At 56.6% G+C, this 27,940-nt stretch overlaps 3 protein-coding genes and 2 long non-coding RNA genes across 15 annotated transcripts in view; 2 read left to right on the top strand and 3 right to left on the bottom strand.

Moving 5' to 3' along the window:
* The first annotated feature begins 84 nt into the window (after positions 1 to 84).
* Positions 85 to 8,584, top strand: LOC106559047. Of its 2 annotated transcripts, XR_005354506.1 has the most exons (5): positions 85 to 967; positions 2,432 to 2,493; positions 4,420 to 4,597; positions 5,436 to 5,587; positions 6,068 to 8,584. It is a non-coding gene; the product is annotated as an uncharacterized LOC106559047 (long non-coding RNA). The 2 variants fall into 2 exon arrangements; XR_005354505.1 differs by having other exon boundaries at positions 85 to 2,493.
* JOSD2 (Josephin domain containing 2) lies at positions 6,587 to 10,397 on the bottom strand. Of its 4 annotated transcripts, none has more exons than XM_038528096.1 (5): positions 10,052 to 10,397; positions 9,350 to 9,512; positions 7,900 to 8,025; positions 6,974 to 7,168; positions 6,587 to 6,868 (listed from the first exon to the last, which is right to left on the bottom strand). In XM_038528096.1, exons 2-5 carry the CDS (start codon positions 9,493 to 9,495, stop codon positions 6,769 to 6,771), a joined length of 567 nt encoding a protein of 188 aa, XP_038384024.1. In that variant the 5' UTR covers positions 9,496 to 9,512; positions 10,052 to 10,397; the 3' UTR covers positions 6,587 to 6,768. The 4 variants fall into 4 exon arrangements, with proteins under 4 accessions (XP_038384024.1, XP_038384023.1, XP_038384022.1 ...); XM_038528095.1 differs by having other exon boundaries at positions 9,350 to 9,509; positions 10,052 to 10,396; XM_038528094.1 differs by having other exon boundaries at positions 10,094 to 10,392.
* A 182-nt stretch (positions 10,398 to 10,579) lies between these two features.
* On the bottom strand, positions 10,580 to 13,072 carry ASPDH (aspartate dehydrogenase domain containing). Its single transcript, XM_038528088.1, has 7 exons — positions 12,923 to 13,072; positions 12,152 to 12,296; positions 11,826 to 11,910; positions 11,583 to 11,732; positions 11,280 to 11,500; positions 11,054 to 11,208; positions 10,580 to 10,723 (listed from the first exon to the last, which is right to left on the bottom strand). The coding sequence occupies exons 1-7, from the start codon at positions 12,975 to 12,977 to the stop codon at positions 10,680 to 10,682; spliced, it is 855 nt and encodes a 284-aa protein (XP_038384016.1). The 5' UTR covers positions 12,978 to 13,072; the 3' UTR covers positions 10,580 to 10,679.
* Positions 13,073 to 15,371: 2,299 nt separating this feature from the next.
* The window catches only part of LRRC4B (leucine rich repeat containing 4B), a 63,221-nt gene continuing 50,652 nt past the window's right edge, over positions 15,372 to 27,940 (bottom strand). For all 5 annotated transcript variants that reach the window (XM_038528080.1, XM_038528079.1, XM_038528081.1 and 2 more), the window contains one exon: positions 15,372 to 17,867. In XM_038528080.1, coding sequence (XP_038384008.1) covers positions 16,011 to 17,867 — 1,857 coding nt within the window. In that variant the 3' untranslated portion in view covers positions 15,372 to 16,010. The remainder of the gene's footprint in view (positions 17,868 to 27,940) is intronic.
* Positions 26,746 to 27,940, top strand: part of LOC102154857 — a 56,624-nt gene continuing 55,429 nt past the window's right edge. The window contains exon 1 of one of the 3 annotated variants that reach the window (XR_005354504.1): positions 26,746 to 27,389. This is a non-coding gene — a long non-coding RNA (uncharacterized LOC102154857). The remainder of the gene's footprint in view (positions 27,390 to 27,940) is intronic. The other 2 variants (XR_005354503.1, XR_005354502.1) reach the window with 2 other exon arrangements.

Here is a 27,940-nt window from a genome sequence, read left to right as displayed (position 1 = left end):
GTACGAGAGAGAGAGTCAGAGAGAGTCTGAGAATCTGAGTGAGAGAGAGTCAGAGAAAGAGACAGAGTCTGAGAGAGAGTCAGAATCAGAAAGAGAGTCAGAGAGAGATAAGAAAAGAGAAGACGCAAGAGAATGGGGGTGGGGTGACAGAGCAAGGGAAAGGGAGAGATGGAGGGGGACAGCAGGCCAGTTACCTTCCCCTTCTGACTTTCAGTTTCCTTATCTGCTGCTCCATGTGCAGGGTGCCCTGAGGCAGGGCCGGGAGAGATAGTAACTCATGGTTTAATGGCCAGAAGAATCAATGCCTCCCATCTTCTGTTCTAGTACTTTCTATATTACTTTCTCTCTTGTTCTTAATTCAGTTCCTTTGTCCCTCCTCTATACCACAGAGTGACTATTATCCACATTTTTTTTTTCTGATGAAGAAATCAAATGGGAGCCCAAATCTGTTGTCACCATCTCTGTGGGGGGGAAGATGATCTGCTGCTTCTCTGGTGATGGTGACTGAGACTCCTAGAGTGCCCCTAAATCCCCTCTGCCTAGAAAATTCAGAGCTTCCACTATGAGAAGGAAGAAATAGAGGGAGAAGCCAGTGGAGTGGAAGAGGGAGGGCAGGACAGAAGGTTTTAATGAGAGGTGTCAGTGTGTGTAAATTACCTAGCATACAGTTGGTGCTCTATTAGTGCCCCTTCCCTTTCCTAATGGAGAGCACTGAGAGCAGGAAGGAAGAGGAGGCAGCAGAGAGGAAGGGAAAGGGGGAAGGAGATTGTGAGGAAGGGAGGTTGTGCTTATAAAGGGCAAGCACACAGTAGGTGCTCAATAAATGTCCACTCCTATTTTCAGGAGAGAGGAGACAAGTCAGAAAGGTGAAGAAACCACCACAGAGGAAAAATGGGAGGAAAGACAGCCTGAGGAGAATGAGAGAGAGAGAGAGAAAGAGTCATTGGTGGAAATTGCTGGGCATATAGTAGGTGCTTATTAAGTATGAGTTCTTTTCCCAGGAGAAACAAGAAAGGTGGGGAGGTGAAGTTCCAGCAGAGACAATGAACAGAAGTTGCGAGGGAAGGAGACAATACATGTAAAGCAGTGGGCACACAGTAGGCACTTAATGGCCATTCCCCTTCCTGCTGGTGAGCACAGAAAAAGCAGCCTGGAGGAGGGAAGGAAGCAGAGAGGAGGAGAGAAGGAAGAACAGAGCCTGTGAGACGAGCAATGACAGGCAGTGGATATGAAGGAGCAGCACAGAGTAGGTGCTTAATATATGCCTATTTCCTCCCCCAGGAGAGAGCAGACAGGGCAGAGAGCAGACAGGGCAGAGAAGCCCAGGTGAAGAAATGAAGAAGAGAGAGAGTGTGTAGGTTAGGCTGTGAGTACACAGGAAGCGCTCAATAAATGCACATTGGCTTCCTAGAGGGGGAGAGAGAACAAGATGGAAAGGAAGGTGCAGGTACAGGCGAAGGGAAAGGAAGGTTGGCTGAGGAGGTTGAGGGCAGAGAAAGCCAGAGGCTGGTGGAGCAGAAGGGAGGAGGTGACCTCGAGAAGAATTGGCAACGGAGAGGAGACACAGGGAGGAGGCGGTGCAGGCAAATCGTGGGATACACAGCAGGTGCTTGGTAAATGCTTGTTTTCTCACCCAAAAGAGGGCCTAGAGAACATAGGGAAGGGAGAAGCTGGCAGAGCAAGAGGGGGACAGGGAGAGAGGCAAGAGGAGATAAAATGGGATGATTGCCTGGCATACAGTTGGTGCTCCATAGGTGCTTGTTCTCTTCCCCAAGAAAGAACAGATGGAGCAGAAATGAAGAAATAGGGAAAATTGAGGGGGAGAGGAGCATAAGGAGATTGTCTGGCATACAATAGGTGCTCAATAAATGCCCAATTCTTTCCCTGGCAGACAGCAAAAAGCAGCAGAGGGTAGCAGAGCTCACAGGTCAGTGAAATAGGTTGAGAGGAGAGAAAGCACAGGCGATTGCTTTAGCCTACCATGGGTGCTCAGTAAATGTGTTTTCTTTGCCTTGGAAAAGAGCATAGAGCCCAGAACCACAAGGAGGGAACAGAGAAGAAACAGGAGAGGAAGAGGGTGTGAGGAAGGGAGAGAAGATGTGTAAACTACCTGGCATACAGTAGGTGCTCAATATGTGTTCATTCCCTCCCCTAGGAGGGAGCAGAAAGAAAGGGGAGGCCATCAGGAGAGGGGGAAGAAAGGAATTGGGGGAGAAAGAGGTGTAGTAAGAGAGGAGACAGGGTTTGTAAATTTCCGAAGACACAGTAGGTGCTCCACAAATGTGCATTCTTGGCCCAGGAGACCAGACAGTCATGAAGTGCAAGGGATCAGGGTGCAAGGGACAAGAGAGCTCGAGCACAGGCCCAGAGGAAACAAACACTGGGAACTTAAAAAAAAAAAAAAAAAAAAAAGGTCCCGTTTCCTCCTCAGAATGGGGGCCAGAGCCCAGGAAGAACAGAGGGCGAACCGAGGGAGCCAGGGAGGCATTTCGGGTGCGTACAGCAGGTGCTTCATAAATGCTGGTCCCCTTCCCTGGCAAAGCAGAAAGCAGGCTGGGAGGTCAGAAGGAGGAGGAGGTGGGGGGGAGTCTGAGGGTGGAGGCCGAGGCCAGGCCTCCTGGTGGCTGCCCCGCCCCTGGGGCCCAGCCCACCCTCCAGCTGCCCGCCCCGAGCTGGAATCGGGGACAAGGGCGCTTTGTCCTGGGCCTGGCGCGGCCTGGGGACGGGAGGGGGGGGCGGCATGGGGGACGGGGGGAGCTGCTGTGTCTTGGGGGGGCTCTGAGTCGCTGTCGGTCTCTGCGCCCCCCACTCTCCGGTGCGCGTCCCTCTGCGTCTCCGGGTCCCGCCGCCCTCCCTCCCCCCGCGGTTCGAAGCCCCCATTCGGGTCTCTGTTTCACCCGCTCTGGGGCTCCCCCCACCCCCGCCCCGGTCTCGGTCTGTCGCTCAGGCTCTGGGAGGGAGGACCCGGGCCTGACCTGCCGGGATCTGAGGCGGAGGGGTGAGGAGAGAAAGGAGGAGCCGAGGGGAGCGAGAGAGTGAGGACAGAACAGCTTTATTGAGCAGAAACCACCGCGGACGGCCTGGCGGCCTCCGTCGAAAGCTGGGGTGGGGTTGGCACGGGGGGAACCAGGCGGACGGGAGACAGACAGAGGGACGGGGGGCGGGGAGGCGGGAGGCAAGACACAGAAAGAGGGAGAGACTGAGGCCAGGAGAAGTAGGGGGGAGGGACGGAGAGGCGGGAGAGGAGAGAGACAGGGGTGGGAGTAAGAGGGCTGGAGAGAGATGGAAAGGGAGAGAGACGGAAGGAAGAGGAGCGAACAGGGGGAGGCTAGGGCGGCAGGCAGAGATGTAGAAACGGGGAGGCGGAGGGATACGGAGCGAGAGGGAGACAGGGAAGGACGGGGTGAGGCAGGGGAGAGAGAGACACGGAGAGAAGGGGGCAGGCGGGGAGAGACGGGGACGGAGAGTAAGAGACAGGGAGAAGGAGAGAGAGAGAGAGAGAGAATGGGCCGAGCCGCTGGGCAGACGGCGGGGAAGTCGAGGAAGGAGCCCGGTCCCTCTCACCTGGCGTCGGCGGCGGCCGCTCCCCAGGCCCGCGTGGACAATTTAAGGGGCGCCTGGGGGCGGGACCACCCCCCTACACACACCTTATCTGGTCAGCCCCCGGCTCCGAGAGCTAAATCGGGCCTCAGCTGTCAGCACTGGGGTGCGCGGGGACAGCTGTCACCCCACCCTGCACCTGTCGCGTGACTGCAGCCTCGCCCCTGCGGGTTGGCGGGACACGCCCCCAACGGGCGGCCTGGGACCCTGGGGAGCCCCTCACCCCCACCCCCCGCGGAGCTCTGGGACCAGCCTGGGTCCTGCCTGGTACCCGGGAGCAGGGGCTCCCCCCCAGCAGGTGGGGCTAGTGAGGGGGGGTCGTGCATTCTGCAGGGGGAGGGGGGACGGCAAGCCCTGTGCAGAGCGCAGGAGGGGGAGCGCTGGAGAGGTGAGAGCAGGAGGGGAGGGGGCCCGGACCCCGCCCCGCCCCCTCCCCCTCTCCAGGTCCCACCCCGAGCTGCAGCTCCGGCTCCTTGCTCGGACCATATTAGGCCTTGGCTGGGAAGGCACCTGGGGAAGTCACTCAGGCCCGAGAATAGAAACACTCAGGGAGTCCCGCCAGGCTGTCTGGGACCAGGGGACACTGGCAGGCACAGAGGGTAGGCGGTGGGGGTGGGGGTGGGGGGAAGATAGGGGACCCAGGAGGCAGAGTCTGAGAGAGACCAAGAGAGGGACACAAAGGGAGAGACAGGGAGTCAGAGACCCAGGTGTGGGAGAGGCAGAGACCAGGCATGGCAGATGTGGGGGCTGCCCCCATAGTTGGGGTGTTCTGGGACCCCAACAGTTGCTAATATGCTCTTTGACTTTGTGCTTTACAAGTTCCCCTTTGACCTCCAGAAGTCTTGGAACCAGAACTGGCCAAGTCCACATCTCAGCGTCACAGCTGGCTCCACGAGCACGAGCACCTGCTCTATCTGCACCCCACCTTCTTTCTGGTGTCAGAGTTTAGCTTGTGTCCTTGCGAGATATTTGCTGTCCCGAAGGAACCCAACCTGAGGTGGAGTCAGGGACCCAGGCCCCAAACAGGGGCCCACCTACCTCTCCCCACCCATGGCCTCCCTATGTCTCTTGGTCCCCCATTTCTGCCCACCCCGAAAAAAGAGGCCCTGCCCTATCTGCTTCCCTCCCCAGGCTCACATACACTCCTCCAGACCCCTGAAGCCATCTCCAGAGCCCCTGACCAGCCCCCCCTGCCACCCCCACCCCCGCCATATCATCTGATCTGTCACATCCCTTACATCCCACTGAGCTCACCGAACCACTCTTTATCTGTCCCAGGATCCCCTGGCCAGACCCCTGAATGCCCTCCTCATTCCCCCTTGCCTTTGCCTCCACAGCCCAGCAGAGCAGAGCTGCCTGGACTGTGTCCCTCCTCTCTCTCCCCAGGGACCAGCTCTGGCCTCCATCCTCTCCCATCCGGCCTCCTCCCAGGGCTCCCTGCCCCAGGTTGTCGCCACACTGCTCCCCCCACCCCAGGGGGATTTCTGAACCCAGGACAGACCTGTCACCGCCCTGGTGGCCCCCACCTGCTGTCCTGGACAAGGTCCAGCCCTCAGGCCCCCCCTTGGAGGCCCTGTGGCCTGGGGCCTGGCAGGGACCCACCCTCATCCCTAGTCACCTGGTCAGTGACCAGTAGCGGTTGCCCCCCTTGGATTCCAGAGCTCATTCAGAGTTGTTTCCCATTCTGGAATGGCCCCCTTCCTTCCCACACTGGCCCTTTGGAGAGCCCCCTTCAGCCTTCTGGAGCCAGTCCCCCATCTTCCTCTAGCCCCCTGGAGGTCCCTCTTAAAGCCCCTTGAACTGGGGCTTCCTGTCCCTTTGTGTCTTCCTCCCAGCCTGAGAGCGAGTGCCTGGCTTCAGCTGTGTAGATCAGATCCAGAGGTGGGGGCCAGGGGAGCCGTGTGAATGGCCAACCGGACAAGGAAGCTGCAGCAAGGGGATGGATGGCCCTGGGGAGGGGCCACAGAATAGGAAGGGTCTCGCTCAGGTGAGAATGTGGAGAGAAGACACCAAATGGGTGCCTGTCCTCCTCCTGCTCAAATCCCTGAGGGTTGGTCTTCCCCCTTTGTCACCTCCTCCCCCCACCCTGCCCCACCAGCCTCACTCCAGCCACAGCAGCCTCCCCAGGGCCTTTGCACTGATTGTTCCCTCAGCCTGGAATGCCTTTCCTCCCCACTTCCCCTGCTTCAACTGTGGCTCCAACTGTCCTAAGTGAATCTACCTGTGCTGTGCGGGCTCCTGTGGCTGCTCTGATGAAATTAATGGCTTAAAACAGCACACATGCATTCGCTTCCACTTGCGGAGGAGAGAAGTCCAATGAGCCTCACTGGGCTGGAGTCAGGGTGTCAGTCTGATTCCTAGCCCACTTTAGCCCCTAGGGGTGCCTCTGTGTCCCTGCTCTGGCCCCTTGGCGTCTGGCCCCTAAGCTGCTCACCACATAGCATCTCTGACTTGCTTCCTTCGCCAGGTTTCCTACGGACTCTCCTTTCCTGCTTCCTCCTCCACCTTTCAAGACCCTCGGATGGCATCCTCCCTCCCCCCATAACATGGGATCATTTCCCAGTTTCAAGGCCAGTGGATGAATAAGCTTGGTTGCCCTCCCCCTCCTAACAGAACACAGTGGCAGCTTCCGGGGGTCGTGGCGTGGCCATCTCTTGGACAACTGATGGAGCAGAATCAAGAATCCAGAAAGAAACTTGCTTTCTCCCCTGCCCTTATCCCACCAAACACCCTGGATCACCTATTTGCTCCTGGTCTCTGCCTGCCAATGGCTCATGAGGGCAGGGACTCCTGCTATTTTCTCCTGTGGCCCTGATGAAGAAACTGAGGCCCAGAGAGGTGGGTGACTCACCGGACCTGGAGGAGAGCCAGCATGTGACCTCCCAGGCTCTAGTCAATGCCTGGCTGGCTAGCGGGGGGGCCCCCTCCCCACCCCTCTCCAGGAGCCCCTGGAGGGAAGGGCCCCCCAGGCAGATGCAGGCCAGGCCGGTAGCAAATGAGCAGATTTATTGAGGCAGCAGTGGCATCAGGGAGCAGGGGGTTTGGAAGGGGGCTGGGGCCTCCACGGGGTCCATGAGGTGCGGGCCTAGCCCTTTCCCAGCACGCAGGGGCCAGATCTGGACGCGTAGAGACTGCACGACAGGTGGCCCACTTCTTGCCTCTGCTGGGTCAGACCGTCCGCAGCCAGCAGCCCTTCTCTTCCACCTCCTTGGTCACCACCAGCAGCACCTCACACAGGCCCTGGGCCAGGGCAGCTGCCAGGAAGGCCCTGGGCAGAGAGATGAGGAGACTGAGGCCCAGGAGCCTGGGCGTTGCCTCCTGGGGAGTGGGGAGCCAGTGCCAAGCCCCAGCCCCAGAGTCGCCTCCCCCTCACCTGACACCATCCTCGTCCCCTAGGGCCTCGGGCGCCCGCAGCTTGGAGTCCAGGTTGTAGTAGACGCCATCCACCTGGCGGAGGGCCACCCAGTGCCGCCGGCGCAGTGGCAGGGACAGCAGCCCCAGGGACATGGGTGAGGGCAGGTTCAGGATCAGTCCCAGTACCTGGGACAGGGCCAGCTGGGACAGGGGCCTGTGTGGGTGGAGTGGGGACACGGCCGTCAGTGTCCTGTGCTCACCCACTGGCCCAGGGGTACTGAACTCGTGGGAGCCAGGCTGGCATGACAGCAGGAGCCCCCAGGCCTGCCCAAGGACTCTCTTCGCTCTTTATTTCCTTTCATTCACCCATGCACCCAAATCTCCCACCCATCTAGTGACCACCCCCCTCAACTACCCAACTATCGTACACCCAAACATCATTCATCTACTGATGTAACTGATCAGCCAGCCAGCCACCAGCTCAACAACTTACCCACCATCCTCCAACACCTCATCCAGTCTTTAGCCATCCACCTGTCCATCTGTCCATCCATCCCTCCAACTATCCAACCACCTATTAGCTATCCATTGCCTATCAATTATCCTTTATTAACTCATCCACTTCGTCAGCCAACCACCACCTCCTCAACACATCCAATTACACATTTACCATCCACCTCATTACCAGATTACCGTCTACCTACCCACTATCCGTCCATCGGCTCATCCTATTGTCCGTCCTGTCATCCCACTCATCTTTGTACCATCTCCCAACCCTTTGGCTGGCCATCCATCCATCATCCACCCATGCAAACCTTCCACTCATTGTACCCCTTCCTTCTCACCTCCTATCCACCCACCCTCTGCTTTATCTCACACCGATATTGTCACACCGCACCCACTGTGCCAGGCTCAGCACACATGACGCAGTGCTTGGGGTCCCACCTCCTTCTGTCCCACCACACGGTGGCCAGGCCCAGCCCCTGCAGGGCTGCCATGATCACGTTGACATCATAGTTGCCGGTGCCGAGGAGGCTGCGATGGGGATTCAGCCGGGAGTCTGGGGCCAACCTGGTCAGGGGATGGTCAGAGCTTGAGCTGGGGGTCCCTGAAAAGGTCTTGCCCTCCCTACAAAGCAGGAGAGTCCCAGGGACCTTGAATCATCCAGCCTTTGGACTCTTCCCTTTGCTCAACCCCATGGCTCATCAGCCCCAAGCCTGATCCCACCGTCCCCAACTCTCTCTGCCCTGTCCTATAGCCACATTTCCCTGCGCAGGCCTTGTCCTCCCTGACCTGAAGCCTCATCTGGTCTCCCCACCTCTCCTCCAGCCATCCCCCAGCTCAGGAGGCCCACCTTGCCACTATTTGTCTCTCTGGGTCCTGCCTTCTCTGAACAGTGACACCTTTGTTCTTTCTCTTGGCCCTTGGTGGGCAGGGGGAGGGGGAGGGGCAGGGGCCTGAGAGGGAAAGTCTGTGTATTATTTTCCTGCATATCTGTTTGCCTGACCTCCCTCAGGGCAGGGCCTATACTGGACTCATCTCTGGGTCTCCAGCATGGCCTCAGCATCCAAGAGTTGATGGACCCCTGTTGTGAATGGCAGAGGAGATGAATAAATTCTATAACAATTGGTCTGAGGGGCTGGGACTCTGCCTGAGGATGCTGGAGGGTCCATGGGAGGGCTGTAAGCAAGAGTGAGGAAGACAGGATCATCTCTGGGTGGAGCCTCATGTGGGTTACTGAAGGAGGAGGGATCCAGGCTTGGGACGGAGGCTGTGGGGACAGAGAGGAGGAGACAAGGCAGAGCGGGAATAGAGGAGCGATGTTTGAAATGTTGCATGGTGAGGAGGAACATTCCCGGCTGCCAAGAGAAGGAAGCCGTGCCAGAAGGAAAAAAACAGCCTGTGCAAAGGGCCAGAGGCATCATAGCAGGGCTCATCTGGGGACTGGGAAGAACTGTGATTTGGGGGGTGCAGTGAGCTAAGAAACTGCAGAGGAAGGTGGGGACCCACAGCATGCAGGGCCTGGGGTATTAGGCTGCAGGACTTGGGACTTCTCCCAGGGCTGCTGAGGAGCGGTGTGAGGGCTGTGAGCAGAGGAGGGCGGGGTTGGCACTGTGTATAGTGTGGACAGGCAGGGAAAATCCAGAAGCTGGGAGGCTGGAGGGGATGTGAGGATGAGGATCCAGATAAGGGAAGGTGAGGTCTGAGCTGGGGCAGTGGCGTGGCCATGGTGAAGGGCAGGTGTGGGCAGCAACATCTCCATGTCCCAGGCTCAGGGTTCCCCAGGTGGGTGTTGGAAGGCCCGGGGCTCTGTCCCTGCCTTGCTGTGAGACCTGGTTGGGTCGCTCTGCTCCCGAACCCTGCTTCTCCAGGGGTTAGGGCGGGTGACGGTCACCTCTTGCAGATCTCATCGGCAGCCTCCTGGCTAAAGAGCTGCTGCTGCAGGACGTTGTTAAGGGCGTGGACGGCACACAGCTCCAGGCGTTGCCGTTCGTGATAAACGGAGGGCCGGCTCGGCTGTGCTCCTGGGGCCTGGGACATGCCGTCCTCGGCTCCTGCTTGGGGGCGAGGGAAGAAGGTACTTGGGGGCCCGGGATCTGGAGGCCCAACCTGCCAGCAGGTCTGGGGGGCACTGCCGTTGAAGTGGGGGCTCAGGGCAGCCCAAGGGGACACTGGGCCGCTGACCCTGGCTCCCCAGGCCTTCTCCTGGCAACGGGGTACCTCCCTCCCCTGTTGCTAGGAAAAGGCCTCTCCTACTCACCTAGCAACAGAGGGCTACCCCTGCCACATCCCTAAGTGAAAGGGATGGTGGTCACCGAGCAAACCCCCTCCCCTGTCCCTAGGTAACGGGGTCCTTCTCTGGTTCCGTAGCAACAGACGACCCCCTCCCCAACTAGGTAACAAGCCTCTCCTCTGGTTTCTTAGCAATAGAGAAATCCTCTCCCCTGTTTCTAGGTAACAGGGTCTCCTCCAGTCGCCTAGCAACAGAAGACTCCCCTCCCCTATCACAAACAACAGGGTTTCCTGCTCCTGTCTCTCGGCAACAGGACCCCCTCCCCGGACACCAAGGAACAGAGCCTTTCCCCCCGACCCATACCCCAACCGCGGCGCTCGCCCGTTGCCTGGCAACGCCCCTCACCCCTCCTGCCTCTCTGCTCCCCGAAACCAGGGGTTCCCGCATCCCCCTGGGCGGCGGCTGTGGGTTCCGACCGCGAGGCGGGCAACACCGCGCGGTGACTGGCCAGGCCGGACGCACACAGCTCCCAGCGGCCCCCGCGTGCCGGACTACAGGTTCCGGCGGCCCCCGCGAGGCCCTTCGGCTTGGATCGGAACTTCCGGGGAGCTTGGCTCGGAAGTCCACTGTAGCCGGGAGGACGCAGAACTGCAATTCGGTCGCTGCGGCGAATCCCGGAAATATGCCCTACAGGGCCCCTCCTCTTTGCGTGCAGGGGCCACGCCCCCTGATGCTCGGAGGATTCTGGGAAATGTAGTGTGTAGGCTCTCGCGAGAGCTCCCGGGAGTGTGACTCCCGCAGGTGCTCATCCTCCATGGTGGCACCAAGCCTAGTGTGAAGTCGCCGCGTGACGTCACAGAAGGGAACCAAGGGACCAGAGACAACGGACCATGCAGGGAGAGGAGCTTCCAGTGTTTACTGAGACAGCGGGGAGGCCCGGGATGGGGACGTAAATGAGACGAAGATGTCCACCAGGGAAGGAGGCGGCTTCTCAGCAGAGATGGATCCCCGGCCTGGAGGGGAGCTGGCAGCAGCCTGCGGGGGTGGAGGGAGATACAGGGAATAAAAGGCTGGGACCGCGCGATGAGGAGAGTCAGACACCTGCTGGGAGGGACCGACCCGGGTGGGGGAGGAGACACACAGGGAGAAGGGTGGTGGGATCCCAGCGAGAGGCAGAGAAGGGAGGTTCCTACAGGGATGGGTCTCTCAAGAGTCAAAGCCGGGGAGGAGAAAGTGAAGGAGACACAGACATAAAGATCAGTCAACTAGAGACCATATCAGACCCGCAGACCCAGACCCAGCCGGGACCTGGGCTCTGCGGATTGCAGAGCCAGGGCCTGGGGAGAGGGGCTGCAGGGGCCGCACCCAGGAGGCTGCGCCAGAAGGCGGTAACGGTGGCCGAGCCCGTGACGGCGCCTGGCTCAGCGGGATTCTCTCTGTGGGTGTGCACAGCAAAGCTTCGGCCCGAGGGGCCCGGCGGGCCGCTCAGCTCCACCTCCACCACATGCATGTCTGTGAGGCTGGGGCAAGCAGGGTGGTGAGCCTGGCTGGCCTGGCCCCCCGCCTGACCCTCCCACACGCCTTAGCTCACCTGAGATCAGCCACAAGCACCCCGACCACGTGGTCAAAACCCAGGCTGGGGGCGGCCAGTGCAGCGGCCGCCATGGTGTTGGAGTTGCGAGGGGCCAAGGGGCAGAGCCCACGGACAGGGCCTTCGTAGAGCACTGTGCGAGGCCCAGTGCTGGGCACTGCAGCCAGCCGTCCCTCGAGCCGGAAGCCATCGGGGTGCGTGGCCATGGTGACACGAAGACTCTGGAAGTGACAGCCAGGGTGATGGGGCCGGAGGTCTCTGGAGGCCCCCTCTGGTTTGCCCGGGATCCCGGCGGGTCCTCACCTGGAGGCCCCCTGCTGCGTCCAGTCTGGTGATGTCCTCAGTGCCCCACAGGGCCCCCCGGGCCACGAACACGGCATGGTGCCAGCGATGCGAGGCCTCTCGCAGCTGCTGCTCTGTGGCCTGGTCAGCCAGGGCTGAGGGGGACCCCACCTGGGGTGGATGGAGGTGGGGGGGTTGCTGAGGTCAGGGGATGGATCCCACTGTAGGGTAGGGTGGGGCCGAGGCAGGCTGGGCAGGGCTCACCAGGAGGTTGGAGTAACGCAGGATTTTTGCCCCAGATTCCTGGATTATTTTGGGATGGGCCACTTCCACCACAAGGTCAGGGTGCCTGGGGGAGGGGAGAGATGGGGGAGGGCCTTGGAGAGGCATTGCAACTCCCCTCCTCAGACTCCCTCAGAGCCTCTGGAGGCCCGATGCTCTTCACCCTGTTCTGAGGGGAAGCAGGATGGTTTGTCCTGTCTCACGTTTGGCCCAGAGAGGGTAAGGGACGTGCCTGGGATCACAGCACCTGAGGGAGGCCAGAACAGGAGCTTCAGGGAGCCCCAGCCTTTCATGGGGAGATCACTGACCTCTCCCCGAGAGCAGCGAGGTTCTGGAGCTGCAGGGCAGGGGGCACGCTTCCTGCCATTCGTCCTGGGTCTCGATTCCAGACAAAAACAAGTTCTAGGCCCAGTTCTGGTCCCTGAGTCAGCAGGTGAGAAACAAGGGACTGTCCTGGGGGGAGGGAGGAAGATTCAGTGAGAGAGGGACAAGGACCCAGAAGGAGGGGGACCCAGAGAGATGGAGGCAGAGACCCAGAGGGAGGGGGACAGGGACCTGGAGGAAAGGGATAGGGACCTGGGGGAGGGGGACAAGGGCCTGGGGGAGGAGTACTCAGGAAGATGGGGGCAGAGACCTAGAGGGAGGGGACAGAGACCTGGAGGAAGGGGATAGGGACCCGGGGGAGGGGGACAAGGACCTGGGGGAGGGCTAATCAGAAAGATGGGGGCAGAGACCCAGAGGGAGGGGGACAGGGACCCATGGGGAGGAGGACAGGGACTCAGAAATACCGGAGCTGAGGGAGGGTACACTGACCCAGGTGGGGCAGGGCGGGGGGGGGGGGGACACAGAAGCTTAGGTAGAGGGCAGAGAATCAGAAAGGGGGGAGAGGGACCCAGAGAGGGGGATGGGGCCCCGTGGTGGGAAGTGGACGGTGCTCAGGCAGACACAGGGGCAGAGCCAGGTTGCAGATAAAGACCCCTGCCCCCTTTCCTAGAGGTAAGTATGTGTGTGGTGGGCGAAGAGCTTTGGGGGCTTCAGGAAGAGGCCAGGGGAAGAGGCCCCAGAGGTGGGGGACTCACCAAGGCGGCCGTAGCCCACCACCCCTACCCTCCTCGGGACCCCGTCAAGAGCCATGTCCTGGAATCTGGTGGCCTGCGTCAGGCCCCAGCTCTCAGCTGCTCACTGCCCCCCTCCCCTCCAGGCCTGGGCAGTGGCTGATCTTTGAACATTTGACCCTTGATCCTCTCCAGAGCCTCCCTTCCCACAGTGGCTCAGTGGAGAGGGTGTGGGTCGGCTGGGTGGGGGTGGGGATGAGGATCCTGGGGCGGTGGGCGTCCAGGGCCCCGCGTGGCCTCCACTGTACCCAGCCCCTTCCTTCCCTGCATTCTACCCTCCTCCCTTCCTGCTGATGTGGAAAATTTCCTCTGCAGTCCCCAGCCCCCCTTTCTGGCCAGCCAGGTTGTCATGGAAACTGCATCCTGCTTGGGGTGGGGGTAGAGAGGGTTGGGAGCCAGGGAGAAGAGCTGCTGATGGGGTCTCAGGGCTCCCAGTCTGTCCCTTGCTCCTGGGTTTCTGGTCCCTGCCCTCAGGCCTGCTACGCAAACCCCAACCCCATGCCTAGGCACCCGTGTTTCTTGTCAACGTTCCTCCTCCATCTTTTCCTCCCTTGGTTCTGTCCCCGACTCTTTTGCTCCCTCCCATCGCTGTCTCTGGGCCTCTCCCTGGACCTCCAGCCCTCCAGCCCCGCCCCGCCTTCTCTGGGCCGGCTGCCATTCTGTCCCCAGCTGGGCCAGGCCCCGCATCTCCTCCCCACCCCACGTTCCCCGGGAGGCCTGGCCTGGTGGCGCCCCACAGGCAGAACAGAGCTGGAGCCCAGCTCATCCCAGCTCTGTTGCTGCAACCCACCCCCTCGTCCCCAGTCCAGCTAATCCCAGCTCTGTTGCTGCACGCACCCCCTACCCCAGGGTCTGTCTCCAGTCTGGTTGCCCCTCTGTTCTCCTGACTTCTCACCTTTCATCTACTCCTCTCGCAACTACAATGCCACCCCCCCAATACTGAGCTCTCCCTCCCACAGTCCGCCCCCTCTCCCCACCTCCCACTGACTAAGGAGAAGTCCGTGGGGCCTGCGGAGGCCCTGAGGTCCCCCCAAATGAGGCCCAGCCACTAGTCCCTGCAGGTGCCTGGCATCGGAGATGGCGACGGAGGCTGCGGCAGCAGTGCGGCTCCCTGCCCCCAGCCACCACCTGGTACCCGCTGCAGTATTGCCATGGCAACCAGGATCGCAGTGAAAGAGGATGGGAGAGAAAGAGCATGAAAGGGAGGGACAGGGAGCCAGGCTCCAAGAGTCCCAGGTTGACAAGTGGGAGCAGACAGTCACAGGCAGACAGGGCCGGAGACCCCAGACGACCATCGCAGGGGCAGGCAACAGTCGCCGGCGCCTAAGGGAAGAAAGTGCTTTAGTAGGAGTCCCACGTCGAGAAGGGGGCACAGAGCACACATGACCCAGGCCTGCCGAGTATGGGGCCCCAGTCCTGTCCGTGGGCCCCGTCTGCCGGGAGCAGCGCCTCATCCCCAACACACCCTCCACTTCCATCGGGCTGTGCGGGGCTAGACAGCACAAGACTGCGGCCCTGGCACGTCCCACCAGCAGCTGCCCTGCCTGCCGTCCCCTCGACCCCTGGGGTTCCCTCCACCTGCTGGCTCCTGTCCCTCCCAGGGCTCTGTGGGAGCCCCTGTGCCTCTGAGTTACAGCGCCACCCTCTCCCGCTCCCATCCCTCTGCCTCTGAGCGAGTCTGACGGAAGTGCAGTCTTCAGCCCAGCCGGCAGGCCCAGCAGCTCCAGCAGCCAGGAGCACCTCACGCCCTTGCCCTTCCCCGTGCATCCTGACCCCTTCCTCCCGGCAGGGGCTTGTGGGTTTGCAGAGGGGTCAGCAACGCTCCGGTTTGACTCCGTTGTGGATTGACTCGTGTCCCTTAAAAAGATGTGTTGAGGTCCTGACCTCCAGGACCCGTGAATGTGATCTTATTGGGAAACAGGGTCTTTCAGATGAGCAAGTTAGGAGGTCCTGCTGCAGCAGGGTGGGCCCTAATCCCCTATGGCCGATGTCCTTCATTAAAAGGGAATTTGGACAGAGACATGGAGGGTGCGCCCAAGGAAGACTGGAGCGTAGCGGAGCTAGAAGAGGCAGCAAGGATCCTCCCCTACGGGCTCCAGGGGGAGCACGCCCCGCCCACACCTCCTGGACTCCGAACTGGGAGTCACCCAGCCCGTGGAACCGGGGGTGGGGGTGGGGGTGGGGTGGTCATGAGTGGGCGGGGGAGGGGGGGGACAGGGCCAAGGGGCCCAGTACATCCGGGTGCGCTGGGTGCCTGAGTCCGTCTCCGGGGGTTCTGAGGTCAAGGGTGAGGGACCTAAGGGCCCCCAGAGGTGCTGACCCCCCTGACCCTCCAGGTGGGGCCCCTGACACTTGACTTCAACCTCTTTGCTCCCCAGGCCGGTATTCACTCTGTTTTCTCTGTCCTCCATGCTTTCATGACCCAAAAAAATATTTTTTTTTTTACTTTTTCCGTGTTTTTTTTTTAAAGTAATTACAGAGCAGGTAGTCGTTGACGCAAACCTCCCTTCAGTATCAAAAGAGTCTGTGGGGCAGGTGAGAGCCAGGGGTGGAAGGAGGGGAGGGGCAGGGGGTCTGGAGGCTCTGACCACGCGTCTGTCTCTTCAGTTTCGAGGGCGGAGGGGCGGGAGGGGGACAGGCGTCAAACTGCAAAAAATGAACCGTAAAAGGAGGGTTGTTGGGGATGAGGGGAAAGGACACCCCCCAAAAAGCTCCTCTCTCCCCCGGAAGGCGGAGGGCCGGGAAGGGTCGTTTGAGAGCGCGAGGAGGAAAAGCGGAGGGTTCCAGCCACTTCTCCTGAATCCGGCATCCCCCTCCCTGCGCCTGGGATGGGGGCGGGGGCGGCCGAACCGCGGAGGCTCGCGTCCCGGAGCCCCGCCCTGTCCTCGCGGGGGTGCGCCGCCCTGGGGTCCATACGCAAGCGGGGCTGCGGCCCCTCCGGCCCCCACCTGCCCCGCGCGGTCCGAGGGCGGGGCCAGGGCTGTGGGGAGGGTCCCAGGGGGGCCCGGGTCCCCGGGGGCGCGCCCCCTACCCCCCACCCCGCCCGGCGGCTTCAGATCTGCGTCTCTTGCACATTCTCCTTGGAGCCACTCTTGAAGAGCAGAGGTTCGTGGATGGAGTTGAGCCCCGGGGGGCCCTTGCCCCCGCAGCCCCCGCCGCTGGGGTTGCCGCTGTAGTGCGCCTTGAAGGCGGCCGCCACGTAGTGGTGGTGGTTGAGGTGGTCGCGCTCCAGGGCGGGCAGGGCCAGGTGACTGTCCCCGCCCACGCCCCCCCCACCGGCCACTGCAGCGGCGGCGGCCACAGACACAGCCGAGGCGGCAGGCAGCTCGTCCTCCACGTTGATGATCTCCACGGTGCGCGTGGGCCCGTGGTGCTTGTGGAGCTGGTGCTGCTTGCGCAGCTTGTAGAAGGCCACGAGCATCACGGCAGCCATGAACGTGATGGCCACGAAGCAGCCGATGATGATCTTGGTGGTCTTCATGACGTCGTCCAGGTCCTTGAGGGCGTTCTCCGTCACGTCCGTGATGGGCACCGTGAACGCCTTCTCCGTGGGCCGCGAGGAGCGTGGGGCGGGCGCCGTGGTGGACGACGAGGCAGGGCCTGCGGCGTCCCCTGGCCGGCCCCCGCCCCAGACGCCGTCCGTGGTGGGCCCGGGTGGCTCCTTCTCCGTCCCCCGCGGCTGCAGGGTCTCCTCTCCGGGCTGTGTCTCCAGGGTCTCCACGGTGACGGTGGTAAAGTAGGTGTAGCCGCCGCCCCCACCGCCTCCCGGGCTGCCCCCGCTGCCCCCTGGGCCACCGCTGCCGCCTCCAGGGCCACCGCCGCCAGCCGCCACGGGGTCCACGGCTGACACGTTGAGCGTGGCCGAGGCGGTGGTGTTGCCTGCGGAGTTCGTCACCATGCACGTGTACTGGCCCGTGTCCTGCACCGTGACATTGGTGAAGTTGAGTGTGCCATCGTGTAGGACTGAGATGCGCACACGGTAGGAGCCGTGGGTCATGAGGGTGCCATTGGGCGTCAGCCAGTTGACGGAGGTCATGGAGGTGCCCGTGCGACACTTGAGCTCCGCGGCCATGCCCTCTGTGACATTCAGGTCCGTGGGCGGCTCCACGATGACCGGCGCATAGCAGGTGAAGTGCGACTGGTCCAGCTCCCCGATGTAGCGGCCCTTGAGGCCGGCTGGTGCGTGGCAGCGGGCACAGCACGTTGTATTGCTGGGCACTGTCTCCTTGAGCCACCAGCTCAGCCAGAGCACGTCGCAGTTGCAGTGCCAGGGGTTGTGATTGAGGTGGACGCGCTCCAGGCGGTGCAGGGGCGTGAAGAGGTCGTGGGGCAGCGACATCAGGTTGTTGTGGGACAGGTTGAGCTCCTCCAGCGACTTGAGGTCGTCGAAGGCATTGCGCTCAATGGTGGCCACCTGGGCGTGCATGAGCCACAGCTTGCGCAGGCTGGTGAGGCCCTGGAAGGAGCCCGGGCGGATCAGGTCCAGCCGGTTGCCTGACAGCTCCAGCTCCTCCAGGCGCACCAGGGCTGTCAGGTTAGGGATGTCCTTGAGGTTGCACATGCCCAGGTTGAGGTAGCGCAGGTTGACCAGGCCCTCGAAGGCCGCCTCCGAGATGTACTCCAGCCGTTTGAGCTCGCCCAGGTCGAGGCGCCGCAGCGAGGGCACGCGGTTGAAGGCGTATGAGGGGATGCTCTCGATGGGGTTGTTGCGTAGCCAGAGCTCCCGCAGCTTGGACAGGTACTCAAAGGCCTGCGTGGGCACTGTCGTGAGCCGGTTGTCAAACAGCTCTAGCGTGTTGAGGCTGGGCAGCCCGTTGAAGGCGCCAACCTCGATCTTGCGCACCAGGTTCTTGCTCAGCTGCAGGATCTCCAGGTGTCGCAGGTGCTTGAACGTGTCTGTCCGGATCACCTGGGGTGGGGGAGGGGAGACAGGCGAGAGTGAGGACCTGTGGGTAATCATCAGAGAGGGGCGCCACCACCAGGCCAGCCCTCTGTCCCTCGTAGTGGTGGGGCGGGGGAGTGGAAGACCGGAAGATCATGTTGGGTAACAGTTTGATGGTTTCTGACAAGGCTAAACACACCATTTACACGCATCACACACCGTTACACACGGCCTGGCCAGCCCACTCCTGACTATTTCCCCGAGGGAAAGGAGAGCAGATGTCCCTCCAAGGTTGCCTGATGGGTGCCCCTGGCAGCCGTGTTCCTAACAGCCTAACTGGAAACAACCCAAATGTCTGTCGTCCGGGGAACAGCCAAACACGATGGCTCCTGAAAAGGAAGCAGCTATCGATACACATGGCGAATCTCATGGGGGGGTATCGTGTTGAATAAGAGAAGCCAGACACAAAGGAGGGCCTATGGTAGGGTCCCATTGGTTCCACATTCTGTGTGTCCTAAGCAGTGGTCTCTGAGTGCGTAGGGGGAGGCCAGGCTGGGAAGGGACATGAGAGAACTTTCTGGGGTGATGGAAAGGTTCTCAGCTGGGGTGGTGGCTATACGGATGAATACAACTGTCAAAACTCCCCAAACTGTACCTAAAACAGGGGCATTTTGTTATATGTAAATTATACTTCAAAATGTAAGTTACGCCTCAGTAAAAAAGATTGAAAATACACCAACAGCTAACATGCACTGAGCCCCTCTTTGGCACCAGACACCATTCTAAATGCTTTATGGGCAACGACCCATTTAATCCGCCAAAACTGTCCTACGAGATAGGTGCTTACTCAATATCTGGGACTATGAAATCCATAAAGCTCTGAATACCGGAAGATTTTCCCAAACTTTGGCACCAAGTACCATTCGGTGGTAGAGCCTGATCAGAACTCATAAGAAGCTCGTTAAAGCTCTTCTTGCTCCCACACATGCGACTATTCTGACACTTCACTCTAGAAGTCCCACACTTGCTAAGGGGAAGGTCCCAGGGGGCGCTATAAACTATGTGCTGGACATTGGTACCTCACCCTTTAACAGCAGAGGCCAAAACACATCTGCTGTTTTAAAATTATCTCCATCTCAGCAGGAGGCAGAGAGAGGTCCAGTGACTCGCCCAAGGTCAGTCGGGAGGAGGTGACAGACTGGGACTGGCTGGAGGCCGGCTGTCCCCGCTCTTCACCCCTGAACTTGGCTGCACCCCCTCTCCCATCTGAGGCAGAGGGGCCACAGGAGGGGCAATGCTGGGCTGGGCACAGAGGCAGAACCTGACCAGATTCCCCTTAGCAGTCGCAGTCACAGTGCTGGCTACACTGAGTCATGGCCTACCCTGAAGCCATCAGATGGCATTTCTGAAGCCTTGTTAATGCCTTGGGGGAATGCCTGCCTTATGATATTAGCTGGGAAATAGAGAACTCCAAACACCATACTATGTGGTCACCACTTTTTAAGATTTTACTTTATTTAAAGATTTTATTTTTACATAATCTCTCCACCCAGCATGGGGCTTGAACTCACAACCCTGAGATCAAGGGTAGCATGTTCCACTGACTGAGCCAGCCAGGCACCCTTCTGACTTCGTAGAATTTTAAAAAGAACCTGAAGAATTAGGTGTACTCATATATGTACCAAGACTGTAATACTCTAAGCTCCTGGTAATAAATTCCAGCTGTCGGGGATTAAGGGCAATTTTTATTTACTGATTTCTTTAGTGAACCTAAGTTACTTTTATAATAAGTAGAAAAACACTTTGAAAAGTTTTTTAGGGGCACCTGGTGGCCCAGTCGGTTAAGCGTCCTACTCCTGATCTCAGCTCAGGTCTCAATCTCAGGGCTGTGAGTTCAAGCCCCACACTGGGCTTCATGCTGGGCATGGAGGCTACTTAAAAATAAATAAAGATTTATCTTTAAAAAGACTGTACCTGAGAGGCACCCAGCTTAAGGGACAATAAAGATTCTCGATACTGTCATAATCACAGAATAACAATACCCACTACTTAGGTCAGTACTATTTTCAGCAGAAATACAATGTGAACTCCAGATTTACTTTTATATCTCCTAGAAGCCACATTAAAAAAAAAGAAAAAGAAAAAGAAACAGGTGAAATCAATTTTAATACTAGATTTATTTAACCCACTCTATCTAGAATTTATGATTTCAACAGGTAATCAAGATGAGAACTTATGAATGAGATATTTTACCCTCTTTTTGCACCAAGTCTTTGAAACTCCATGTGTGGCTTACAGCCCATGTGCTCAGTGGCCCCGTGTGGCCAGTGACATCACATTAGGCCGGGCAGGTTTACCAGGTGCTTCCTTGACTCCTTGAAGCTTTGTGAACACAACTGTGTTTTATCCTCCAGCAGCTTTATGAGCTAGGACTGGTGGCACCTGTTGCCGAAAGGTGGGAAAGGAAGCCCACAGAGGTGGCCAGTGGCTGGGACACCATCTGTACAGTGAAGACAGAGCCTGGTTCAGGCTCCCCCTCCTGGCTATGGGGCCTGTTGGTTGGACTCACTGGGCCTCCCATCCAGGGCTGGCCATGAAGGGAGAGTGAAAGCCACGTTGGGGGCCGTGCTGTGATCACTGGAGAGTGCTCAGGGGCTCTTGACCCATTGGTTGTGGTGTTGGCGTTCCGCAACCAGCACACTATTGGGGTCAGGGCCTGTGAAGGGTGGCTCTTGGGACGGAGAGCCCCTTACTGCACCATCTAACTGAAAATCAGGGATATGAGCCTAACACTCTCTGGGTGGGACCCGCCAGTTCTCCACTGTTCTCTGGAGCCAGCTCATGTTCTCTGGCTCCCCATCCTTTCCCCTCCTCTCCATCCCATGGCCCAGCCTTGCTCATCTTCCTCCTCTCCCACCTGGACACCAGGCCCCAGACTTCTGTTTACGCCCACACCCCCTGTTTCTCCAGGAGCCTCATTTTTCCCAGCACAAGGTTCTTCCACTCCACACTGACAAAGACTAGGAATGATGACGAGCCTCCGGCCTCCAGCGGCACTGATGGGTTTGGGCTTGGCACCACCTCCCCTTCCTCTTCCAGTGTCACCCCCTCCTCCTTTTCCTCTCAGCAGGTCCCAGAATGCAGCCTCTGGGACTCTGCACTTGCTGTTCCCTCTGCCAGGAAGACTTCCCTACTTTTTTTCTGGCCTCCTGCCATCTGCCTATCAACACCCAGCTCCTATGCCACCCAGCCCCCGCCCCAGCCAACTACATGCCCTGGTCATCCATCAGAGTCCACGCACCCCCAGGGGCCACTGTCTCAGAGGCCCTTCCCAACCAGAACTGAGGGTGGTTCCCTCTGTTCCCTCCGTGGCAATCAGATTCCTGAGGAGAACAGCTCAGGGCCCCTGGCCTGAGGAAGGGGTCTTTGTATGCTCAGGGCAAAAGGGACAGATGAGGAGATACAATTGGGCTGTTAAAACTTTGCGATTCTCAGATCATGTGAACAGTTTCCAGGAACAGTGGGATGGAGTTTGGGGAGACAGCTCAGAGTAGGGACCAGGAAGGGACTGTCCCCTGGAACATACATCAGCTAAAATCTCCTACAAGCTTTGGTGGACATTAGATAGAATAACAAAGCAAATTTCCATATGCCTTTCCCCCTGCTGCTGATAAAAGTGATATATACTCATTTCAGGAAAAAGTCTACAAAGAAAAGAAAAATCAGCCACAGGCCCTCTACTTACGTTAACAATTTGGCATATATCCTTACAATCTTTTTTCTATGTATATAATGCAAAGATATCTCTTTTTCACATTTTTAAATATTTTACAACATTTTGGTGACATAATATACTCTCCTTGGCCCTATATTAATAGTATTATACTGGAGGGCTGCCTGGCTGGCTTAGTTGGTAGAGCGTGTAACTCTTGATCTCAGAGTCGTGAGTTTGAGCCCCATGTTGAAGGTAGGGATGACAAATAAAAATAAAACCTAAAAAAATAGTATTACACTGTATTTTCCCATTTTGTAATATATGCTTCAAAAACGATTTCCATGGCTATCTTGAATTGTTTCCCAGGGTTATACCTCCTGTGGGACATCGAGATGGACTTGCTGGGGTTAATTATTTCTTTTCCTTAATACGCTTCTGCCTTCTCTAATTTCCTGTAGTGAACATGGCTAACATTTATTTATTTATTTATTTATTTATTTATTTATTTATTTATATAGAATACAGTAGACTGTATTCTTTTTTTTTAAAGATTTTTTATTTATTTATTCATGAGAGACATAGAGAAAGAGAGAGAGGAAGAGACACAGGCAGAGGGAGAAGCAGGCTCCATGCAGGGAGCCCGATGCGGGACTCGATCCTGGGTCTCCAGGATCATGCCGTGGACTGAAGGCAGCACCAAACCGCTGAGCCACCAGGGCTGCCCTACTTTTATTTATTTTTTATTTTTATTATTTATTTTTTAATATTTTATTTATTTATTCATGAGAGACACACAGAGAGAGGCAGAGACACAAGCAGAGGGAGAAGCAGGCTCCATGCAGGGAGCCCGATGTGGGACTCGATCCCAAGACCCCAGGATCACACCCTGGGCCAAAGGCAGATGCTCAACCGCTGAGCCACCCAGGTGTCCCTTATTTAGTTTTTAAAGATTATTTACTTATTTGGGGCACCTGGGTGGCTTAGTGGTTGAGCATCTGCCTTCAGCTTAGGGTGTGATCCTGGAGGCCCAGGATCGAGTCCTGGGATTGAGTCCCATGTCGGGCTCCCTGCACGAAGCCTGCTTCTCCCTCTGCCTCTTCCTCTCTCTCAGGAATAAATAAATAAAATCTTTAAAAAATTTTTTAAAAAATATTATTTATTTGAGAGAGAGAGAGAGAGAGAGAGAATACAAGTGGAAAGGGGCAGATGGTGAAGCAGACTCCCCGCTGCTGAGCAGGGAGCTGTGGGGCTGGATTCCCAGGACTCCAGGATCATGACCTGAGCCGAAGGCAGGCATTTAACTGATTGAGCCACCCAGGTGCCCCCATGGCTAACTTTTAGAGGGGGATAAAACCCCAGTAAATGCTATCACATGAAGGAGTCTGGTCAAAGCTCGCTGGTGGCACCTGCAGAATCTGACTAGGGGAAGGGACAAAACACACTTGGCAAGATGACCTCGAGGTGGGTTGGCTTGGGGTCTCTGTAGACACCCGGCCGTATACCCAAGACTGGAAGCGTAGCCCCAGGACCCTGCGAGGCCCTGGGACCTGGCTTCCGTGGCCACGTGGGTGGCTGCAGCCTTGGTTCATTCCTCCAAGGGAGCACAAGGAATATGTGGGCTCATCCCGTGAGGTGCTACACAACAGCAGCAACAAAAAGCTTCCCTGATCAAAAACATCTAGAGTCATGCGGTCCCTCCTGGAGGCGCCACTGCTGCAGGCTGGAAGTCCGGGAAGTCCTGTGGGGAAGCACTGTTCCACTTTGCTCCACTCTGGGTTTCCCAAACATCACAGGCACAGAACCCTCCTTGCAGGGTGCCTTTTATCATCGCCTTGGGAAACGCTTGCAGCACAAAGCAGGCCCTCACTCGCTGTTTCTATTAGAAATAATAGTAAGGACAACAGCAGCTGGAGGAGGAGGATCTGGTCATTGCTAATCACCAGGGGGAGAATGAGGTGGGGTCTGAAAAGGTTAGACTTGAGAATTTGGACCGAGAAATCTAGAACAAAGGGGCTGCTGGCCCAGGAGCTAGAGACAACTTACCCTCACCCAGTCTCGGTGGCACTTAGTTCTGGGGCCTCCCCAGTTCCCAGGAAACTCATCTGCAAGCTGGGGAGCAAAGCACTGCATTCCTGGCTGCTCCTCCCTCCTTCCAGGGTCCCTGTTCTCATTACGGCTCCCCACCAGCTCACACCAAGGAGGAGGGGGGCCCTCCTCTGGAGCCCTCCAGGGCTCCCCAGTGCTTTCACTGCTTTCTGCATCAGAAGCCCGCTTGGCCTGGCATTTGCCTGCCTCTCCCCTCTGCATGGCCCCTGCTCTTTTCAGTCCTCACTCCAGTGACATTTTAGCCATTAACACCTTCTGGAACTATCCTTGCATATGCTGTTCCCTCTTCGCAGGATGCCTTTCCCTTTTTGTCCATTTGGAAAATTCCTGCTCTCTTCCCTGGATCCAGACCAAATGTCTCTTATTCATTCATCCATCCATTAGTTTTCATTGCATACTCCAGATAAAGCAGTTCTGAAGGAGCAAATGGGGGAGGAGCCATTGGCTGTGAAAGGGCATCGCAATGTCAACCTTACAACGTTGTCCTCAAGACTCAAGAGAATCACTGACATTTGCTTAGCACAAGGCTTGGTACTACAGGTGCTCACCGAATCCAGGTGACAGATGTCAGGCTCTGGGCCGGGCATTCATTTGTCACCTCAGCTGCCCCCCACCAGCCCTGCAAGGCAGCTGTCGTTAGGCTTACTTTTCAGAGAAGGAACCTGCTTAGTGAAGTCACACAATGAGGAAGCAGCAGAGCTGGGGTTTGAACCTGGAAGCCTAGGCTCAATGAGGTCCAGTGACTCAGTCGGGCTGCCCACTGGGCCCTCTGGGGAGTGCACAGCTGGGATTCCAGTCCAGAGATGCTCCCACATCTCCCGGGTCCTCTGGATAGAGGGCTGAAACTAGGATATGTCCAGAAGGTGTATGCTGGCAGAGTCTGAGGCTGCTCCTGCTCTGTGCGCTTGATCTCAATACCAATGGGAAGGGCATGTGTGAAGGGAGATGAGGGGCATTTCCAAGGGGGGTGGGGTCCCCCCAAACACTTTACTAATGCACTTGAGAACTAAGCAGGACGGGGGTGTTGCTGTAAAGGGAAGCTTGGCTTTATTGAAGATGTGCTGTAGGGTTGCTTTAAATAGTGAGTGCTTTTATTTTTACCAGGATTCCAGGCAATTCTCCCTCCTCTGCAGGATGCCTGGGGAGGCAGCCTAGTGGGGAGTTGCTGGGCCCGGGGTGGAATCCTGGCTTTGCTGCTGACCAGCTGTGTGACCTTTGGTAAGTGTTCTATCTCTGTCTATATCTCTGAGCCCACATTTCCTCACAGGTGCTGCAGGATTACTGGGAGGCTTGGACAAAATTGTGAGTGCTTGGAACATGGCAAGCATGCAGTAATATATATATTTAAAATTGCTGATTCAGCTCATAATGATCATTAATGTTTGTCCAACTCTGGACATCCAGTTTCTTCCTCAGTATCTTTCCTCTACAGTGGCTAACATGCTATTCAGACACTACCATATCCCTGCTCACAGTCCTCCCTAGCACCTTTGATCTGGGGTCAGAGGCCCTGCAGGACTCCCCCAGTGCCTCTCCTCTCCTCTCCTCTAGCCCCAGGGAGATGTATGGGTTCCATGTGCTCACCATGCTCTTCCCAGCCTCTCTGCCTTTGCACAAGCTGTGCCCTTTGCTCAGAATGCTGTCTCCTTCCTTGTTCTCTGGGAAATTCCAGTTGCCTTCCCTGTGGCAAGCCCTCTTTGTTCCCCTGCTCACTAAGGCGTCACACACCTTCTCTTATCACACCGGCTTAACGCAACCCTCTCCTTGGCGAGTACACTCCATCTGGATGGTTTCTGCATTCCCTTTCCCCTAGTTCATGGCCAACTTCAGCCAAGCGTGTTGAGTGAATGGGCCAGAGTGGACAAGACTCTGATTTGGAAATCACCCCAGTTGTGTCAGTTGATTTGCACCTGCACACTTTTTGGCCTGGGCGACAATGCCAATATATCTTGAAGCCCTCAGTGGCAAAACTGGGTCCAACTTACTTTCTTTTTGTTGTTGTTAGCATTCACCCTCTTATTTGCTTTCATCCATTCTGACCTGGTATCTTAGGGTGTCTTTTGGATTTTGTTTGTTTCTTTTTTTTTTTTTAAGATTTTATTTATTTACTTATGAGAGACACAGAGAGAGAGAGAGGCAGAGACATAGGCAGAGGGAGAAGCAGGCTCCCTGCAAGGAGCCCGATGTGGGACTTGATCCCGGATCCCAGAATCATGCCCTGGGCCAAAGGCAGATGCTCAACCGCTGAGCCACCCAGGCGTCCCTGGATTTTGTTTCTAATACAGTCTGAAAATCTCTTGTCCTTTAACTGGAAGTTTAGTCCATTTACATTTATTGTAATCACTAATACACTGGGAATTATTCTTACTGTTGTTTTGTTTTGTGCTTTTTGTTTGTCCTGATTTCTTGCAGCCTATTCTTTCTCCTTCCTGTCATCTTTTTCACTGATTGAGTTTCTTTTTATTCCAGGTTCTCCATCTACAATTTTGGAATTTATATATTTTCTCTTTCTCTTCTTTTAGTAGTTATCCTTAAAATTTAACATACATACCTAAAGACCAAAGTCAGCCAGTTCTTCTCCTCTTCTCCCAAACAACACCAGGCTGATCCAATCCTTACTCTGAAACAAAGTGCCATCCTGGGCAGGTTCCCAATTAGGCAGAAGGGCGAAGCCATTATTTGTTAAGTGCCTGTTGTGTACCAGACCCTGTACTAAATGCTCTGAGGTGGTGATTTCACTTAGTCCTTGTAGAAATCCTATCATGTGGGGGTTACCAACCACATGTCTCTGCCTCTCCTCATATCCAATAGTTTATTGCTGAGGAAATGGAGATTCAGAGAGGAAAAGTTCTCTCTCTTCAGTCTTAAAGTTCCAAAGTAACAGAACCAGGACTTGTAGTCTGCTTCTCCTCAATCTAAATAAATATGAAGTCTCCATCAGGTCTATCCACTATAAGCCAAGAGGGCTGGACTCTCTGTTGTTTTCAATGTATTCTTTGAGCTGTGACGCCTGTTCATTATTCAGCCACTATCAATGTGTTGTTTTGCTCATTTGACAGATATTCTTTGAGTGTCTGCTATGTGTCAAATATCTTGCTGGGCTCTGGGGAATCCAGCCGTGGACAAGAAAGACACAGCCCTGACTTCCCAGAGCCTGACCTCAAGTGAGGAGGACACTAAACATAATTATGTAAATGATCACTTAGGTGGCAATGGTGTAAACAGATGTGAGTGCTGCCCTGGCTGCAGGGGGAGAGACAGGTGTGGACCACTCCAGCACAGTTTGCAGCCTATTCTTTCTCCCTTCTCTCTCACTCCCCTACCCACTGGCCCCAGAGCAGATGATCTTAAACCAGAGCACTCAGTGACCACTGACACAGAGTCAGATGGACAAGGTGGGGAGGTTCTTGGGAGTGGATGGTTCCCCCTGTCCTTCCAGCTTAACATTTGCCTGGCAGGACGCTGATGTTCTGTGATGTCACAGAGGAAATAGTCCTGGGGTTTCTGACGACCACCTAATAGCCAAGTACGTATGTCCCCTCACTCCTTTAGCTCACACTTGCTGAGCCTTCCTCCATGCACACTTGCCTCCGTGCTCAGTGTCAAGGGTACAGACAACAGTCAGGCAAGGGGATGTGGGCTCATTGAGGACCACTACCAACCCCCTCTCCTCTCCTTTCATCCTGGAACATGGCCTCTTATTTATGGGACTTTCCACTTCAGCTATGGTAGGTAAACATCACTAACACTGAAAAACCTCACTGTGTTCCGTTGGGATTTTTAAGGAAATAAATTGTCAAGAAATCCTTTATTAAAAATTTAACTGTGGTAGGATATGATTAAGTGAATTGTTCATCTTAACACTATTAAGATAAATTGTTCTTATACATTTTGAACGTAATGAACCGATAACAAAGTTTAGTAGTTTACAGTCTTGTGTTAGTTTTTTGCATTCACAATTTAAAAAATATTGTTAGTTTTCTGTACTCAGTGCTTTTGTAATGACTTCCTGTAGTTCCTCCTTCCCTGAGATAAGGGCCTTGTGCCTCTCTTTTCAGTGGGGACTTCCTTGAGGGAGGCTGGCAGGCTTGGGGGTCCTTTACTGAGCCACTTGGCCTAGACTAAGCCTCCCAGGTCCTCAGTGTCCTCCTCTGTAACATGGGGGCAGGGGCCTCAAGGACTAAGTGAGAACAAACCCGTATCACAGCAACTTAGCACAGCCCAGGCACAGGGTAGCCACTTAGAATACAGCCTCTTCTTTGTTTCTACCTTATGCCAC

Source organism: Canis lupus, chromosome 1, assembly GCF_011100685.1.
Source record: "Canis lupus familiaris isolate Mischka breed German Shepherd chromosome 1, alternate assembly UU_Cfam_GSD_1.0, whole genome shotgun sequence".
Classification (NCBI taxonomy): Eukaryota; Metazoa; Chordata; class Mammalia; order Carnivora; family Canidae; genus Canis; species Canis lupus.
This window is presented reverse-complemented; position numbering and strand designations above follow the sequence as displayed.

Coding starts and splice junctions, on each gene's coding strand:
- JOSD2 (XM_038528096.1), bottom strand. CDS start 9,495: ATGTCCCAGGCCCCAGGAGCACAGCCGAGCCGGCCCTCCGTTTATCAC. Junction 8,026..9,349: donor GCCGATGAGATCTGCAAGAG/GTGACCGTCACC, acceptor TCCCCTGACCAG/GTTGGCCCCAGACTCCCGGC. Junction 6,869..6,973: donor GGGGACGAGGATGGTGTCAG/GTGAGGGGGAGG, acceptor CTCTCTGCCCAG/GGCCTTCCTGGCAGCTGCCC.
- ASPDH (XM_038528088.1), bottom strand. CDS start 12,977: ATGGCTCTTGACGGGGTCCCGAGGAGGGTAGGGGTGGTGGGCTACGGC. Junction 11,733..11,825: donor TGCGTTACTCCAACCTCCTG/GTGAGCCCTGCC, acceptor CATCCACCCCAG/GTGGGGTCCCCCTCAGCCCT. Junction 11,501..11,582: donor ACGCAGCAGGGGGCCTCCAG/GTGAGGACCCGC, acceptor TGTCACTTCCAG/AGTCTTCGTGTCACCATGGC.